Source organism: Perna viridis, chromosome 10, assembly GCF_037379345.1.
Source record: "Perna viridis isolate PV_CMFRI_1.1 ecotype Kerala chromosome 10, ASM3737934v1, whole genome shotgun sequence".
Classification (NCBI taxonomy): domain Eukaryota; kingdom Metazoa; phylum Mollusca; class Bivalvia; order Mytilida; family Mytilidae; genus Perna; species Perna viridis.
The window spans coordinates 20,467,772-20,488,304 of NC_142454.1; the positions used below are offsets into that span (position 1 = coordinate 20,467,772).

Genomic DNA, 20,533 nt, shown 5'->3' on the forward strand with positions numbered 1-20,533 from the left:
ACATATGTACTCCGACTTTCAAAGATTGGAACATAATAAACGTCCACCACGCAACATAAAATTTGTCCCTTTACTGGAGATAAAGACGTTACAATTTCTTGTAATTGGTAATTAGTGAACCTATTAGGTGGTGAAATTACATATTTCTTCTTTATGAACAGAAATATTGTGTATATGTGTATATTATTTTGCTTTTTTTCATATATTCAATCGAAAGCCGCCTTTGGTTTTCCAGGTTGAATTTCCAAGTTGAATTTCCGCTGATGAGTTGTTTCCGGATAAATCCGCTATTTTTTTTAGGAATTCAAGGTTACGTGTACATGTGGTTATACTATTAAAAGGCCGATAGCGTTGGTTTTCTATGGTGTAATGTTAATCCCAAAGACAGTACTGAAAACAGAAGAATATTTTTTTCCAAATTGTAGACTCTTCATTTTAGAAGAGGCCAATTTAACATTATTCAACAGGGATTTATCAAGAAATTTATATAAAGCGGGACCAAGACTATAATGTGCTCATTCTTTTTTTCAAAATTTTCCACAAAATTGACATACATTTTTTACGAAGAGGAATTATCCCCGGAGCCGTCACTGCTTTAAAGCCTTTTGATAGAAATTTTCAAAGCCGTATCTACATAGAATACTGTGAACATTTATGAACCACTTCTATATAAGAATAATTTTTTTTTGCATTTTTCGGAAACATAAAACTTTGATGTACAATGTGAAAAGGAAGGCGTGTGTGGCCACATTCTGACATAAGTACACGATGTTTTCTTTCATAGAGGTGAATATAATTAATTTAGACATTAATGCGTCCCATTGTCCAATGTTTTACTGTAAACACAAGTTTTTACGCATCCTGAATAAAAAATGCAAGTATTATTTTCAGAATTATTTCGATACAAGCGAATATATGTGGAAATGTACGTAGTTTCATAGAATTTTGCTGTAATATAACAACAATGCGGTAACAAAGATTCGGCATAGAAAGCAAAATGATTGCAAGATTTTACAGCAAGGCAAGAAATATGTCTGTGAGTCAAAACATAAATGTACAAAAAAGAAGGAACGGAAAATCTTAGTATGAAAAGGTAAATAAACAGAAAATAAACTTATCAATCGATTGTCAACGAAGACGGAAACTGGTCAGGGTGTCTTTATGTATCATTCAAAAAAAGTACACAAAATGTTGTAATTGTCAAATGTTCATAAAACGCCAAAGTAGGTTTACTGCCGTTTTATGCCCATTTTTGACTTGATCAATTAAATAGCCGTGACCAAGATTTTCCTCAGGAGATGATGACTATAACTTTATGTATCAAAACATGCTCATTTCGATGTAAAGTCCATGTCGAAATAATAAACACGATCTCGATTCCTTTGTAGCCAAGCGAATTCAAGGAATGTTTATCAATTAAAATTTAAGGAAATGTATTCAGCTTCCTGTTTCAGCGGTCGAGGTCTCTGTTCCCAAAATAAACTCGTAAAGGTTTTATAAGGTTTTGTGGTGGGAAACCATGAAAAGGTTAAAACTAAAGTATTCAAAGATCAGTTAAATTGACAAAATGTTTGAATGCGTGATGACATGAGTCATTTGTAAGAAATACTACCACAAAAACGCCCTCGCCGCCTTTTTTTTTGTTATTTGTATCAAGGTCATTACTTTGTGAACAATTCGCTTGTTATGCTAGTTTTTTGCAATATTAAAAGATCAATTTGAAACATTATATTCTATACTGGTATCAAACGTATAACTTGTGGTCAAGACGAACGAGTTAGCTCTGGGTAAAACAATACACATGTATTACATATCAATTAAACCTACGAAATTCTACTCTTTAGGGGACCAACATGTGTGGGCCGAAAACCAGACTTACAAGTTACAATGTTGAACATGTATCATATTTTAAAAAGGGATAAAAATATGTCATGAATTGTAGCAGTTTGGAAATATGATCAGCATCCCTTTAAGTCATAGGACAGTTGGAAGGTAATAAGTGATACATGTTTTCATTATGCAAAAGTACAAAAGGAACGAAACTTTGCTGCAGGAACTATGACTCATTCGTTAAGGTGTAAGTTCAAGAAACTAGGGGTCATGTTGTATGGGCTTAATGTATAGCTCATATCACCTCAGTTTATTAACAAGTGACTGACTTTCTTCGTGTAAAATATGGATAATACTTAATATCTATATATTCTATTTTGAACGAGTCGTAAGCCGTGTGGTATAAAACAAGCACGTTCAATAGAGCTCAGAGAAGACGGCGAAGTATAAAATAATAATATGCAGCACAGTATTTGTTTTGAAACCAATTAAATCGAGAAATGATCTATTAATCATTTGAGGTTAAGTGTTCCTCTTGAGATTTTGAGATTTTAATAATAAAGTAATAGTGGTCATTTTGAAGTGATTTGATATGTTAAAGATGATACACCACTCTAAACATCAAATGACCTTCTTAGGAACAGACTGACCGACGTATATTTATGTTATTGTCTACGGTCAGCACAGTTGTTTTCTTTGCATTATGGCTTCATTATGAAGTAGTTTGTATTAACAATAATAATAAGAGACTGCTGAATCAATTAGTATCTACTGGGCAGCAGAATTGATACACCAAAGCGAAAATAATGAGAGATAAACAGAAAATTATCAAAAATTGATTCGCAAATCATTGGAGTTTATCTTATATGTTTGCTGGGAAATTTTTAATGTCGATTTCTTTATTATGAGTTCATGGAACATTTAGAGTACTTTATCTCATTTGCTCGAGTTGTAAATAAAGTTGGTTTAGTAAATAAAGGTCTAACATTTCAAACAAAATATCCCAATGGTTTCAGTATGATTTCATTACGACACACTATATTATTCTGGAACTGGGTTATGTTGATAAAAGTTTGAAGTCATCACTAAAGTTTTATGGTTGTCATCATGAGCTCGTGGATCGCTACGTAGTTTCTAGAAAAGCAGAGGATGCTTACCCTACCGGTGCACCTGGCCCATGCTCCTAGTTTTTATTGGAGTCCGAATTGCATTATTTTTGTTACTTTGTATATATTATTTTATGTTCTTTGTTGTGTATGTCTGTTTTCCATGTCTGATCTTTGTCCCTGGATTACATTCTTTTAATTTCCGCTAGAATCTTGCTTCCCTTGATTACACTTTGTAAATGCAATTCAAGTGCAGAAAACCAGGTATCACACTTACGCCTTATCGGTTACCTTAACCACCCCTCATATAACGAGACATTTTATTTTGTGAAACTATGTCACTGTTAAATTAAGTGCTTACCAAGAACTACCGTCAATTACTTATATTAAGCAATCGAAATTTTTTTCTGAATTAAATTATAACAAATTAATCTTAAATTGTCATTGCCTTTTGGCACTTGCATGCTCCTGTGAAAAGATACTCGTAAATAATTTTAACTAATGACGGAGCTTATAACCTTAACTCGCTGTGTTGAAGTTTAAATGAGTTTCGTTGGAGGAAGATTTCTCTGGTTTTTCAGGAATGTCTCTGGTTCGTTTTCATAATTGTCAAATCAAGTTTTAATTGATTTTGCCTCAGCCAATAGCCGATATTCACAACAGAGCCGTGCAAATGATAAACTTGCTTAAAATTCACAATCGCACAATTAAAGCATACATTGTTTTTGCTACCTGTCTGTTAGTATTCCATAAAGCGGGACTAAGTACATGAATATCTGGTTTGACCAACCAATACACAATTTAATATACCACTGATCTATTGACTTGACAGAAGGGCCTTGAAGCTGACAACAGCGATATATATTATACTATTTAGTCAGTACATCTTCCCTACCAAGGTTAACATGTACATTGTCAAGGTATAGCCAAAATATGTCCATCAGACTCACTAACAACGCCCGAAAACAACAACAAATCTAGTCAGACTGGGATAGTTTTAACATTCAAATTGGTCCCATCTCGACAAACAACTGTTTATTATTTATTTATTTTTATGCATCTTTTCATCGAATTTAATCTGACGAGTCGTCAGTCGAGTGTCTACTGCTGCAAAACTTCATAAAGGTAGGCAAATGAAGCATGCGCGTTTCAATACTTATAAACTGTGTACATGTACATGCATTGATATATATACATGCAAAAGTTTTTCATAATTTTACATTAGCTTAGCTTGTACAGGTTAATGTTTTCAAAATAATTCTATGTTTTTACACACGTATTCCATATCTTTCTGCAAAATGCGATTTGCCTGTCATATTTTCAATCAACGACAAAGCCTATAAATGGAGTAAGTTATGATCAAGGTCCGGTTACATAAAATACTGTATTCTTTTGTAATAAGTTTAACTAGACTTCCCCAAAGTTAACTTTCGCTTTCCTGATTGGTGAACAACTTCAAGGAAATATTTGCTTTCAGGTGTTTTAAGCCCATGGTCCGATTTTTCACTTGTTAGCATTGTGTCGTCCTTGGGTGATACCCTTTGAGATGTACTAACTTCAAAATCAGAAACAATTTCAATTCGTCACGACAAACACATTTAAGGTGTGAAGAACACACTTTCATCTCTGTCACAAAGGAGCTTGCAGTCAAAATCATTTAATTCCTATTATGGAGTAATGCATTCGTAATGAATAAGAACATGTACCGTGTACAAATGAGACTTGACAATAAATTACGAAAATCTGACATGCATTACACAATGTATGTAAACAATTTGTCTTGTTGTAACCCGCATCAGTTCACAACAAGATTTGAACAGCTCGAGCCTTTGTATAATTTATTGTTCTCATTACTACATGTAACATAACTGACAGGCTATACAGGCAATTGTATAATGGTTTCATGACCGTTATTAGATTCAGACTTGTAAAAGGTCATTGCGGTGCTGCAGGGATAAACGTTGAGATGGGAACCAATACACAGCATGTCGGGAATAAGACTTAACAAGTTTTGTCGACCGCGGGGTCTTTACTTCGTAAGAAAAGGGATCTGCACGGATCACTTTTAATTATACAAAAAAAATGACATTTTACTTCCTAAACTGTTTGGTCGATTGGTTTTCAATTTTCACTGAGGCTTCATTCTTTGTATTTTTACATGGTATTCGGTGATGGATTTGGTTTCATACTTCGATAGTTTTGTTTTGAGTATTTCTTATGTACAATTAATTTTTGGATTTATATCATCCTGAACTTTTAATTCTAATGGTGCTGATGAGGGGGTACTCCCAGCATATCGAAATTTGCAATATGACTGGTTTTTTTTAATATTTTAAGTGAACCACCCAAATCATTTCTGAATACAGGTTTAACTCTACAATTGGTGGTCTTCCAAACTCCGAAACAGTGTGTTCTCTAGCTATGTAGATACATATACGTAGGACTGCCGTTACGTGGAGCTTGTTGAGTTTCAGTCTATTGGTCCTGGCTCTACTTCATATGAATTGGCAAGTTGGTTTGCTGAATTATATTACGATGACTAATTTCTTAAAACGATTTAATCATGTTTCCATTTTATTGTGCTTTATCTGATTTTCTTCTTTTAAACTGGACTGATACATGATCTTCCTCTCTTCTTTTAAGTATCAGTTTCTGTAAATATCAGTCAAAATGGAAACAATCAGAAAGATGCATGTCAAAACCCCACAGTTCTGATAATGATTATAATTTTACCCAAGAATACTTTCTCTATTAGAAAAGACTACTATTTGATTTCTGCATCACTGTATTTGTCCAGAAAAAAAGAGGTTTTTGACAGAGAAATCTGCCCTTGAAAGTTCATTTCAAGTGCAATTCAATGGAGTTATAACTCTATTTACCAAAATGATATGGGAAGTCCAGTGTTTTTTCTTCATTTTGATGGTGCACGCAATATTCAAAATACACTTTCAAAAGGATGGTTTTTTTTAACGTGCATGTTTCACCCACTGCCCAATTCTTACAGAGACTGACACTTAATTAGTCTGATTTATCAATCCTTTCCCCTAAAATTTTAGCTCCCATTCTTAACTGTTCCTCTTTTCAGCCTCAATACATCAAGGTGACAAGGTGTAAATAAAAGCATATAGTACTGTAACATTCATCATCTTTCGTGGTTTAACTTTCAATCCCTTTTACAGTTTAAACGTTTGCTTCGTACCGAAAAGAATTTAAAATGAATGATGATACTTTTTAACAAAATATATTGTCCGCAGACAAAGGTTGGTGTACCACAAAAATCCTGACGTAACAAGAGCCTATCTGCAGGTTTAACATCCTTGCGGTGGATTATATGTTCATGTTGGGGAGTTGTATGTAATAAAATTTGATCATGTTCCTAAGCGTCAGTATTCAATGTAAAAGTTATTCATCTTCATGCACGACGCATCCTGAAGTCTTGTATGACATAACTTAGTTCACTAATGTACATGATAGGTAAAATGTGCATGGGTTTCGTTTGTAAATTAAAACTTCGGATAGAGGTTTGACGGTTTATTACTACAAGAAAATGAATTTTGACTCTGTAAAGCTGCATATATATTGACTGATTAAGTAACTTACTCCACATTTTCTGCATTTTTAAGTACATGTATATCATAATAGTTGAGGCACAACTTCAGGACAGGAGTGTCTTCGTTGTAAAAAGGAAAATTGCAACAAAAATTACCCGTTCTTTTCAAACTTTGTGTTGAGGTTTTTGAGAACCACAATTTGTCTGGTAGGTTTCGGTAGGACAATATGTAGATTTCTGCACCACAAACATGCCTAAAACATGTTTACTTTGAAGTTCTTGGTTTGAACATTTTTATACCTGAAAAATATACGATGTACATCCTCCCTGTATAAAGATTGTTATATAGTGTCTTTCAAGGCAAATTACATCCAAACTATGCCCTAACCAGGATTTCAATTCAAAGCGTACGTGCATGCATAAGTATAGTAGCAGGCCCAGTGGCGGACCCAAGTGGTCCGGCTGTGGAACTCCCTCCTTTTTGCGGGAAAATTTGGTTAATTTCATGCAAACTTCAAATAGTAACCTAGAACCTCTTAAATCCCTAGATCCACCATGAGGCCTACGCGTGAAGAAACACAAGGCACTACATATATGATAAAATTGCTTCATTCCGATTGTATTCTGATTTTCCTCACACTACTTATAGCTCCTAACACTGCTTGTATGTTAGATCCTCTTTGTCTGTTCGTTTTACAATTGCGCCAGTTCCCATTAACTTCTTCATGTACAGTATAACAGTTTCATCGTTCTTTGGTTTGACTTTAACGGATTGACTTTCATGTACTTGCATGCTTATTTGAATAATATATGTAAATTCTGTATTAGAGATAAGTTCGATTTAACAATACTGTATTTGTTCATACCTGAATCTGTTAGAACCAATGACTTAATTTGATTCAAATTCACTGTACATTCAAATTCAAGTTTGATTTATATACGTATACCTGTTGGAAAAGGAAATGTTAACTTTATTTAAATTCAAGTGTGTACACATACTACCCACATATATTGTATAGTTGATATTGGTTTGATTTCAAAAACATTCTATAAAGTACATATATCAAAATCTTTACTTTATTATAGACCGGTTTACATGTAAAGAAATCACCTTGCCCGTACAGTTAAAGAGTATCTACGATATGAAAAATGCAGTTTGGGCTGATAATTACTTGTAATTTGATGTACAATTAAAACATTTATAACAGAAAACACAATAAAATGATAAAGAACAAAACCAACCGAATAGAGACAGCCACGGAGATAGAGGTCCGGGTTGGACCCTCTTTTTACTTAAAAAAATCGTGTATATTGGGTGTAAAAACTTTTAAAAAATAGCCTTGAAGTTTTGCTTGAACATTTCCTCTAAGGATCAAATGGAGACATACATGTATATGAATTAACATAGATATGCTGCTAAAGCTAAACGTGCTTTAACTCTTATATTTGCATGTATAAAAGGGTATATAATCTAGAAGTTCATTCATGACATATTCCAATTCTTTATATTTCATTCCATCTTAGAATTACTTCCTTCATTTGGCCGCAGATGTTCTGATGCATTCCTAGTTTGCTAATGAAACAGACCTGACAAACTTTAATGCAACAGACTAAAAAATCTAGGTTTTGGTACATATTCTGAATTAATGCAATGGTTTCCCCGGAAAATTTTTATTACATAATAAAATGCATTTATTGCTGCGATCAGGAGCTCTTTTATCTATTTATCATTACTGAATTTATTTGTATAAAGAATATTATATCATGTCATATCGCTTTCAGAAATATAAAAGCGATGCATTCAAATTTAAAATTTCGCTTTCATATTTTCATTTTAAATTCTTTTGAATATGAATTTCAAGGTAGTCAAACATGCTGTTGCATATATCATTATAGAAAACACGTGTGTTTAAAACATGTGAAAAATATGCCTTGATGAATCCAAATTGACTTTAAAATACCAAATAATTCTCCAAGATTATAAAATCAAAAATTTTCAAATTAATTTTTTCTACAGAAATCCACACAGACCCTGAAAAATGGAGGAAAGTGTTTCAGACTCAGAATTAGATTATATTAAACCGAAATATGAACAACATAAAATTGGTAGTAAGAGGTGGAGCTATGCCGTAAGACGGCAGTCGATTGGCTGGTCACCTTTTCCAGGGGCGGTGACAACTAACAATTCAATCAGTTGTCCTGAAACAGTTGTCGTTACATTACGATCGCCGTCCGTTCAGATATATTCTGCATTGAAAAGGAAGCTACTAAAAGCTAAATCGAAACCGGAATGGATTTTACAATTTTTGCATCATGATGGTTTGGAATTACTATTCGAGAGTTTGGATCAAATTTGTCTCCAGAAAACATCAAGTTTTCTTGATTCAGTTTTACAAATTGGATGTGTAGAGTGCATTAAAATAATTATGGATACTTCGATTGGTTTGGATTACGTTGTGGAAAATAAGGATTTTATTCCAAAATTCGCATCAGGTATGTTGAATTTACCTTTTTATAATTTTATATTTCCTTAAATTCTTTATCAATATGTACAGGATGTGTTAAGTGTATGACAGCGAACAGGTGAGAATTTTCTACCTGTTCAGGTAACTCTTTAATACTAAAGCACTATAATACTAGCATACATTGGTATATATAACATTTGCCAAACAAATGTTACTAAATATGTTAATAAAACAGTTGTAAAACAATGATTTTCAATGACCTTTTATTGTTTTAAATGACAATTCAGTTGAAAAGTCGTGTAGTAAACTGCAGTTTGACAGCCCATTTCTATAAATGTACAGTTTGAATTTGTATCATTCGTTCTCTCTTTTATAAATAAAAAACACATTATTTATATTCTTTTATGTATTTTAAACTGGACCAATCTTAAGTAAAAAGTTCAGATGGACTGTCTGTTCATTTAAGTAATTAAGAGTTCATTATTTTCACAGCTTATAGCTTTTTTAAAGAGTGATGTAGCAAATCTTCAGTGTTTATATATGTTATAAAATGAATAGGCGGATGATAACTCATTTCGTAATGCGATATCAGAAACATTCGTAAAGATAGGCAACTGTTATATATACAGAATATACAAAAGGCGAGAAATATCACGCAATGTATTGAGGTGCTGTCACTGCACATTGTCTACGGACTCTCCTTTAGCTGACATCCGACCCAAAAGTTACTGACATTTGAATTCTTTCACGCAATGAATTCACTTGCAATGAGCTGAAATGTTTATTTTTTGTTTCTATGTTAATGTATTTGCTACCGGGAAAATAGCAGAGATAACTCATGTATTTTCTGTCGATTACTTCATAAGAATATGTAATTTCATATTATAAAAAAGAAACCGACTTTACCATGTAATTATTTCCCACTAGTTTGGCGCCAAATTTCAAAACGAGTATGCTTTGCTAAAGACAGGAACTAGAGTTTAACCAAGCAAATAGTAACACGGCATTCTGTACCTTCATTTACGCAGCATAATTTCGCTTTAAAATCTTAACCATGCAGGGGATTGTCACTCGTAGGTGGTTATACTGTAAACACATTGACGGATTAAACAGATTTTAACATTTGTTCAGATTTGAATATTAAATTTTAAGGACTACCTAAAAACTGGGTTAAAACCCAATTGCAGACTGAGTTAAAATGGATGATGAAGCAATCTCTTTGTTAAAGTTTTACGTGATTAGATGACCAATCGAGGACTAACTGTTAACCAGCTGGCTGGAGGCCTAGACCACAATAGAGAACGATACAACTCTGTTTTGCTGCTGGGGAGATTTTGGTCCAGTAAATCATATGTACTTATAAACTACGGTGTCCTAAATATCGTTTTTCACTATATCATTTTATTTTAATATGTATTAGATTACAAATGTGAATTTTTCTAAATTTGAATTTTGTGATTTATTTAATACATAATTTGAATTTATAAATTGAGATTTTATGTAACGTATGCACTTCCTTAAAATTTAACTTCCATGGATAGTCTAAAACAAGATATCATGCCTTTGTACATACTACAGATTTCAAGAACTGCTAAGTTTCACATTTATGAAGCCCCCCTCCCCCTCTACCCCACTTTTGGCTAAAGATCATTGAACAGTGTGTGTCATTAGATCTATACAGCATGCCCACTTTTAAAAGCTCTTGTGAATATATAGAGGCTCGAAATAATTTGAAATTCAGAACATCATCAAACAAGTTCATTACATTCAAGATTTAGGAAGTGTTTCTGAATTATTAATAGCGCGTTGAAGCATAACATCTGATGTAAAATTCCCCTGTTAATGTTGCCTTGGTCTAAGTATATATTCTGTATAATACAAAACTAAACTAAACGTCATATCTAAATTTACTACATTTTGTATTTTGAAAACTCCTCGTAGTAAATCCGTAATATGATTTTGCTCAATCTTTAAATGATCCATATAGGGAGATAGAAGTTAAATCGTACCGTGGTACTATAAAGATAGCCAATAGTCGACAAAAACAGTTCTACATACTAAATCCTAGCGCTGTTATCGAGCCGAATATGCACTGCATTGTGATGCTATCGTGTCCCAAAATAATCTCTGCGGTTTAATTTTGATGAGTTATCATAAGATGGCTTTTAGTTTTTGAGTGGCAATGATAACATTGAAGATATGTTTGTAACTTAAATCTTTTTAAACTCTGATGTCATTTGGTAAAACTTTGTTTACTGTTTGAAAGTGGACTCTGAGATACATAAGTGAGGTTTTTAGGTTCGAATTGTCATCACCTATGTTTAGTGTAAGGATATTTTCTTTTACAAATAGTTTTGGACAACAAGTTAAATAACATTATCAAAATGCTATCCTTTAGAATCTTAACAATTAATCCGCTGAGTGTTGGTTCATGTCAACTTTTCTTTTTCTTTTCTTTTTTTTTTTGACTGATATTTTTCATTTATTTCTCACCTTAAGAACAAACTGTAAACAAAACACGTTACCGTAATTCTCAATAATCGTAGAAGGCTAAAAAATAAAGTTTATAGTTCAAACTGCGAAAACAGCATTTAACTACTAATTCAGTAATCGCTGTCTAATTTCTGGTTGTAATACGACAGTATGACATTAAGACTTAAGTCAAGCAAGAGGCTATAGGAGCTCCTTGGTAGGTATTGCTAAATTCAATATTGAAATTCCCGCCCTCAAGCCAAAGGCGTGTAGAACAAGAAAATCATCAACTCCCCGTTATCAGATAATGTAACATCTAATGCATATATAGTGAACCAGTCTACTTGCTAGTAAATTGAAATCCTTAAGGACTTAAAATTGGAGCAGTTTTTGAATACACACTGTAAATATACAATATGCAGGGTCATCGGATAATAGTTGTCTTAGACGAGTTTTACAAGATTTTCAACGATACAGTTTGGGCAGGTTTCAGTTAACATGTACATGCATCTGTAATCAGTAACAATAAGGTAAAAAATATTTATAAAAGGGCATAAATATGCTTTAGAACACGACACCACTCGTCCATAATATAAATGGCCATAGACGACCCACGCCACAGTATGCCATCTGCTTTATGACAAAAAGCATCAAACAGCCATGATATTCTAAACATATCTACACCTACTTATGGGGGATTTATGTCCGAAGTTAATCCCTCCCATCCATCATATTTCTCAAAACATTTCAAAGTAATCCAACAGTCAAATTTCACGGGAAATTATACTCGTATTGGATATTTTGGATTATTTACACTAAAATTTACATAAATTTAAAATAAAGGTAAATAATCGTATGCATAATTAGTTTACCCACTAAGGCGAAGTCCTGTTTATTCTATACATAGGAAGTTCATCGAGGTGAAGGCGAGGGTAACCGTAGCTACTGAAGTTCAAACATACGAAACGACTCAGATAGGCCGAGTGTGTCTCTCTTTACTTATTTGCCAATGCATAGCATACTTTAATGCCGTCGCAAAATATGAAATAAACCCAGAGTTTAAAAACAAGTCCAACTAGGTATTCTCGTTTTTCAATATAACATGATATGTAAGTAACTCCGTTCCAGGCTGTATAATTTGAATCTAAGCATATATTATATAATGGTTGGATATCGAATGAAACCACTTGGTCAGCTTAAATATTTTTAAGATACCGAAGTTGTCCAACAGTATTTTCTTTTTTGTACGCTCTCAATTAATGTTGTGTTCAGCGTGAACTATACTATAAAGAAAGACATGAAAACCATCTGTATCTCATAGTATTTTGGTACTGGGCACTTCCTTCGTTTAGAAGCAATATTCCATCTGAGAAAAAAATGAAGCAAATCTTTACAGCAAAGTCCTTCTGAGCGCTTTGTCAATGCAAAATGCCAGTCGGTTGAAGGTTACAAATTGCACAGATTTTTTATTTACACATTCATTGTTAAATCATATTTTGTACGAATCCAAATATATTCTGCACTGTGCTTGGTTGTTATTCACCCACGCAGTCATGAAGGTTGCAGACGAATTTGATGTGAGATATCGATTTCTTCAAGCCTTCACAGACAACATCCATTGCTGCCATTACACCTTTGGTGCGAAATTTCCCAGACGTTTTGAATGACCATACGAAGTGGCCCCAAAATAGAACTTATTATCATCTAAATAACATATTTTTTCCCATATATCAAAGAGATATTTATCAGCAGACGACATTATTAACAGGTGTTGTTTTTATGGTCATTAGTTGTACATTAATGTCAAATGGACACCGGTCACCGAAAAGTACAATGGATTTAGGTGCCAAAAGATTACTTTTAATTATTTCATACAGTCAATTGCAAAAACCACATGTTTACCTGTCAATATGTAAAACAAGTGTCTGTCGGAATAATAGATCTCATCCGTTAGCCTCATTGACCTGACAATTTCAACATCGACTAAGGATAGATTAGAAGAAAGGATGCGGTCGCATTTCTTTGTTTTAGCATGTTCTTTAACGACACTGAAATTTGAATTTCTGATATTTTCAGTTTAGGGTTAGGCTATTAACTTTTGCCAGCAAGGTGAAAAATCCTATGAATAATGAATAAAATCTTATTTGTATTCTATTTTAATAGCCCTGTAATCTGATACTGGTTATTATGTTCGGACATAATGTCCATTTTGCCACCCAGGGTTTGGCCAGTTTGTGGTTTCAATGCCCCGTTCACACTCCCCTACTCAAATGCCGATTAATACCAGTTTTTAATCAATCTTCTAAGTTACAATTTAATTGAGTATAGCCTTTAAATTAAACATTATTTTCTAATAAAAGGCTAAATCAGAGCTATTAAAATGTGTAAAGGAATGCCAAGTAATGTGTTTCGATCCTACCATTGCTAATAAGTTTTCAAACACACATATTTCAAACAAACAATAGAAACTCTTTACACTTTATTATAGGCATGAAAAACTGTGAAGGCGCCCTGAACAAATCTGCATTAAACCCATTTACAGGACTCTTCTTGACCTATTACCAATTTGGTTCTAAAGGTTTGAATACCATACATAAATAGTCATTGATCTGGTTTATATTCACAACGATGTGGTATCTGGGATAAAATAGGCAATTATTTAACCTTATAAACAATATTTGACAATGTGACATAATATAAAAAGGCATAATGAACAACATTGTGTTTTATTTTGAAAGAATACGTCCCTACACCTTTTGTTTTTACTTTTTAATGTAGCATTGTTATATTGTAACTGTGACATCCCGTACCTTAATCCTGGTTCATTACTCAAACCATGCCTGAAAAAGCTTAAGGAGTAAAAGTTCATATTTTTGTTTTATTTTGGGAATCATGGGTTCAACAGGTCTACTATTTAATACCTGTATGTATATACCATAATTGTTGTAATTATCAACGCATTTCGGTGAAGTTATTACTCTTAAGTGTAATTATTCGTAATCTGTTACGGGATTTTTTGAATACATGTGGATACTGAACATATAAGCAAGGCTTTGTTACCTGCAAGAACTCATTTCATAAGTTTAATACGACTAGATCGGCTTAAAGTTGGATTCTAAAGGGACTATAAATCAGACATATATACGCTTTTGTTTTCAAAAGTAATTCATTTTATGACATAGTCCATTGGAGTGGAAGTGACAGTATTCTGTTGCGGGCGGCGGATTGTTCCACTACGATTGTTCCGCGTCAAGAAAGTAGTACTATCAACAAATGGCCAAACGATAATAGCATTTACTGTCCCTGTTCGTAAAATTATCAAAAGATGTGTTAATATAACTGAAGACACGTATGGTAGATACAAAACATCCATTATAGTCAATATTATTTTTCTTATTGATTTATCACCCTCTCGAGGACCTCTCCATTATTGAGCGTCTAATGATCAATCAGTCGAACAACTGAAAAACAAAAGAGAAATCTTGTCGTTTACCTATTGTCCGCGGCTATATTAACATATCTAACATTTTAAAAATGATATGACACTTGAAAATATCTCTTTACACAAAGGTTATTCAGGACTACAAAAAAGAAATGGATTTTCTTTATAGGTTTGTACCCTTCATTACCAAGGGTCAGATTTCATATTTTCTGTTCACGCCCTCCCATTGAAACGTTTGTATCATTATTACTGCTGATCGATTTTCACTTTGATTGTAAGAAATTTTATATCATGATCTTGATATCACATACCTGAATATCATAGAGAATATTATTAATATTTTTTTACACGCGTGCCAGATTTACTGAAAAGTTTTAAAAGTTCCTGGGAATTTAATATTGAGATCAGTGACCCAATGTTAGACTAAAGGCGACTTGTACCTTTATATTTGGCAAAATTTAATCCAAATCTGCTTGCACCCAAATTTTGCACGTGTCATTATTTTTGTTTCCTGGTTTGTTCCATCAAAACCAAAACTTTGTTGACGCGTCTATAAATTAATTTGAGATAAATACTGTAATCTGATTGGTTAAAATAATTTTGTTATATCTTAATGGATTAAAAATATTGACACGCCCCACTTCGCGCAATAAACAATATGCACATGGAAAATTTGTTATTTTTCAATAGACAAAATTTTTATCATAGCCAATTCTTAAATAATGTTGCATAAAAAGATTAAAGATGCTGTTAAAATGCGTGAATTTATTGCATCTTTTTTTTTGTCATATTATGATGAATAGCAAGTCAGTCTGCGCTTACTCTTAATATGGACAACTTGGACATTATCAAATAAACTGGTAAATCCCATTATGGTTGGTTGTGTTGTTATATAAAGTTGGTATAGTTTAGATAAAAACGAGGAAATGCTCAATTCACTCGAATTTTTTTAACAGCATGAGGCGAGCAAACCTAATTTGCGAACATGCAGGTCAATACAAACTGTGAGTCAGAGACAATTCTTAATACCTTTGCAAAGTTTCATTGAAGTAAACAAATTAATTTTATGCAACAGTATAGACTCTTTAAACAAGGAGAATAAAGTCGTTGGTTTCAGAGTTCATTTTAACTGAGGATGTTTATACAAGTCAATTGACAATGTAAATATCTTTGTCGAAGCAACGAATAGCTGAAGCAAGTACCTTGTCTTGTACCACGAGTATCTTAAAATCTAGGTGTGGACCTATTAGGCTAATTGCTAGTTAACAGTAAGCCGAAGGTTTCGGTAGATAAGCTGTCGAGGTCCTCGGAGTATGTACAAACTTGAGATGAGTCACATTCACGTTTCCCCTGTGGTAGGCATACTTAAGCAGTTCAGGTGTTTAAAAAAACTTCATTTTAATGTACAATTCGGACTATAAAATATTTTAATATTAGAGTGCTTTATTGGCCAGTAAATAAGCGTGAACGATTCATAATGGAGCTTGTTACTTAACGATATTTCTAAATAAATGTGGAGTTTTCTGCTACTCTTACCCAACCATCCTTTTATTAATTCACTATTTAACATACCATGCATGTCATTTCCCATTGTCCAGAGGCATTCGGAGATGTTTTTCACCTTACTAGGGTAAAGCATTAAACGGATGATCTCTCAACCATCATAGATTAAAAATACGTTCGACCCTATTTTACGTCTTATCGGGTCATCATTATAAACTATCCCTCGATTGGGGCATTGTATCAATTTTCACAAAGACATTAAATTGAGTTAGTTTGACGGTGTTTTAAGTGTTAACCGATAAAATGAATGACAAGCGATTTTCATTATGCTGTTGAAAATAAACTGGACTCTAGGGATTTTAAAGATTTGATCGCTTATATGGACATGAGTGATGGCAAGTTTAATTGGAAAACGTGGACAAACTTCTCAATATGATTGCTTTTTGTTTATGAGAAGACTTTTGCCCTCTTAAGGAGAGGGTTGTGTACGTGTATGAGCCAGTGATTATTTCGTAAATATGAAAGATTTAGGCTGATAAAGACTTGTTGAGTGAAACAAAAGTATCAAGTATAGAAATTCAGATATTTATAGTTCACCGTGCAGAGACTTAAAAAAAAGCCTTTGACCCATGTTGCTGGTGTAATAAGATCAATATTTCCATGGTGATACGGATTCACAAATAATGAATTAATGAATTTAGAAGTTATCCCTTTGTTATGTATCTAATTGGCGCATAACCAAAGACATCACAATCCGTAGTTCTTAATGTGAAAACTAAATCACCCAATGTATGTATAACTTACAGCTCTCGGGTACAATGTACGATTCTGGAATACCGGAATTTTTATGTATATTTACCATATTAGTATTTGGTTTAATTCCATGCTAAATGACCTCAAAAAATTTAATAAAAATTGTATGCTGTGTTGGTCAAATTTCTAATTTACGTAAACTACCAATAGTGTCAAGTTGAGTTAATTAAATAAATGAAAATACAGACCTCGGTTCGAGCTTTTTCACTGTTTAGTAAGTTTGTTATAGTTAGTTTGTTTAATGTCCACAAGCAGTTAGCAAACATTTCGTATCGTCAAAATACAAACAAAGTACAACAGATTTTAATTGTAATGTCAACATTTGTTTTTTTCTGTATGTCAATTGAATTTCTTGAATAAACACAGCTTATAACATCAGTGTCCTTAGTAGCGGGCGTAAATTGGAATGTCCCATGTACTGAACTCCAAGTCTGACCAACACATTCATCTGATGTTTTAAAGCTGAGTACAACTGACAGTTTATTGTTTGATAAATCCGTGCGACCTAAGGGTGAATTGATGGCGGGTGTTTCTAGAAAAGCAGAGGACGCTTACCCTACCGGTGCACCTGGGCCATTCTCCCAGTTTTTAGTGGAGTCTGAGTTGCTCAATTGCTTTTGTTACTTTGTATGTATGATTTTAGTTACTTGATGTTATTTGTTGTGTATGTCGGTTTTCCATGTCTGGTCTTTGTCCCTGGATTACATTTCTTTGATTACCGCTATAACCTTGGTTCCCTTGGTTACTCTTTGATATACGCATATTTCAGCAGTTGCAGTGCCACATATATTGCATATAAGCAACATTATAATTAAGATGCAAAGTTCGGTATGATTCTCTGGATGCACCAGATTCTCTGTTTGATAGAAAAGAAAGAATCTTGGTTGCTATCTTCGTTAAAGCATTCCTAAGGGTCAAATACTAATATGCAATAAGAAAGCAATGAATCATATTCTGTGCACTTTCCTATCTCATAAAATTTATTGTGTTTATTTGGACTTTTTATTCTTTCTTAGGACAGGTAAAAGTCCCACTTTCTAATAAACTCGTAAAGAAAAACACAAGATACTAAATATCGTTAGTGATAAATTTATCATTGTTTAACAAAAAGTATTGCAATATACGTATCCACATTCTCAATATGTCAGGCTAAATTTACTTATATCTTGTCAAGAATTCAAACCAGTATACAAATGGTAGAATTTATGAATTGATAAACATTGGAAAGAGTCCCTAAATGACAAGAGATAATGCTTAATGCACCTTAATTCAACACCTTAACGTCGTAAATATGGACCGAACGTGATACAACGGATTTGACGTAATTAGTTTTTAACGCCATTGTATATATTTTAGTCCAATTTAATGAGGATAAAAACCGCTTACACATCCAGCTACTCCAAACGGAGATAGTTACGATCATTGCTTACATTATTTGATGATAGTTCGTGTTGTATAGTGAAATAAATACGGCGTGAGTGTAAAAGGACACTGCCATGTTAAGAGGGTGCTATTAGAACAAATTTTTGGAGTAGGCATCAAGTTCGCTAGCAAATTGGGAATGATAATGCAAACATTTGCTTTTTTTTAAATACGAATCTTATCTCCTTAATAAGGTATATCACTATATTCGTTATTGGCAGGACACGTGGTTATTTAATAAAGTCTCGTATTTTTTTTAAAATTTTACAAAAATTACAACTATAGAACAGAAATGGTGACTTTTATGAATCATAACATTAGAACGACATTGAAATCACCTACTACTAAATTATTGATTTAGCGGTTTGTTTATGATATTTTTACAGGGAAACCAAAACATGGCTTTTTGATTCATGACAAGTGTACACAATTTCAATACACACCTTTAAAATTTTCAAATTTCATGGTTTCGGTCAATTTCACTCCACGGCCTTGGGCACATTGAACAGGAAAAGGTCAAACAATCGAAATTCAATGATCATTAACTTTTGATGTTCCGGATGACAGTTGAACATGATTTTGACACCCGATAAGGGTTATTTACTAGAACAAATAAAGATATGGAAAACAAACAAATATAATGCTTTTAGAGTATTACAATAAGTTCATATAACTTGTATAATAGAGTCTGGAATGGAAAATTAACCCGTCATCTGGTGTTGTCTTGACCAAGGGTTGAACCTAAAAATGACGGAAATTAAAGACAAAATTATTTAGTGTTACTAGGTACAAAATGGTCACCTATTTATGAATTCTATTTTTCTTCATTCCACCATTGTTATTTTTGGTGTGTTTGAAAAACATCATTACCCTTCACAAAAATTCGTATTATATAAGTTCGGCTCTTGGGGAAATACACAGATTTTGCTTTCTTAATTTCTTGCACTGACATCATCCCTTTAGAGATACATATTTTATTTAGTAGTACATGTATACCATTAGCATTATTGTTGAAGTCAATTATTTTTATAGTTTAATGACTTGTTGCATTTTGTTGCATTCAAAGTATGACTTCTTCTTTTTCAGCTCTGAACACAGATAACGAAGCTACAAAGAAACAGGTATTTGAGTTGCTCTCAGCTTTGTGTGTATACTCCAAAGATGGCACACATTATGCATTGGAAACACTGGCACATCTTCAGGTACGTTTATATGTTGACGGAAAATTCTACGTTCCATTTCAGCCTTGTCTATTTTTACGAAACCACCTTTGCAAACCAAACCAACGTCTGTCGTGGATGCGGCTAGTTCAGTTCTTAAAATAATAACGTGAACGTACATTTGCTGTTTACGCTTTCAATTGGGATTTACAAACCGGTTGCTAGTCGCAACGGATCCTTTTAACTGAAAAAAAACCATTTTTTCTCAATATTGTCACTACGACGAAAAGGGTGCAGTACCCATTTATAATATTAATACCCTAATTCTTGTTCTCTTGACTCGATAACTTTGACCTCTATTGTACATAAATCAGTTTTTGACCTTTGTAATTGATCTGAACAACTGCCCAGTAATTTACTATCATGCTTTGTAAAACTTGATTATAGGGACGACTATTGAAATCACCTATTATGTCTAGTAATGCAAGCCTAGCTTGACGGTCAAAGATACTTGTTAATGTGGTTAAATAGTATAATTATGGTTCTTCAACTTGTTTTTCACATCTCCGTGTTTGACTTGAAACTACCATGTCTTTACGTTAAGCCCTACGATCACATCTGCCAATTTAGTAGGAAATAGCAAGTCATCTTCAACAAGAAAAAATGAACGTTTTGATTGCAACCTTTTGTATACGTTTATATTACATTGGTTATTATGTTGCCTTTGACTTGACTTTATTTGAATCAAATTTATCTCCACCATTGAAAAT

The 20,533-nt window shown here is 33.2% G+C and overlaps 1 protein-coding gene across 1 annotated transcript in view; it reads left to right on the forward strand.

The window, feature by feature from the left end:
• The window catches only part of LOC148604894 (uncharacterized), a 71,169-nt gene that overhangs the window by 13,662 nt on the left and 36,974 nt on the right, over positions 1 to 20,533 (forward strand). The window contains exons 2-3 of the mRNA XM_088547381.1: positions 8,504 to 8,979; positions 19,690 to 19,805. Of these exons, the coding sequence (XP_088403507.1) occupies positions 8,526 to 8,979; positions 19,690 to 19,805 (570 nt within the window). The 5' untranslated portion in view covers positions 8,504 to 8,525. The remainder of the gene's footprint in view (positions 1 to 8,503; positions 8,980 to 19,689; positions 19,806 to 20,533) is intronic.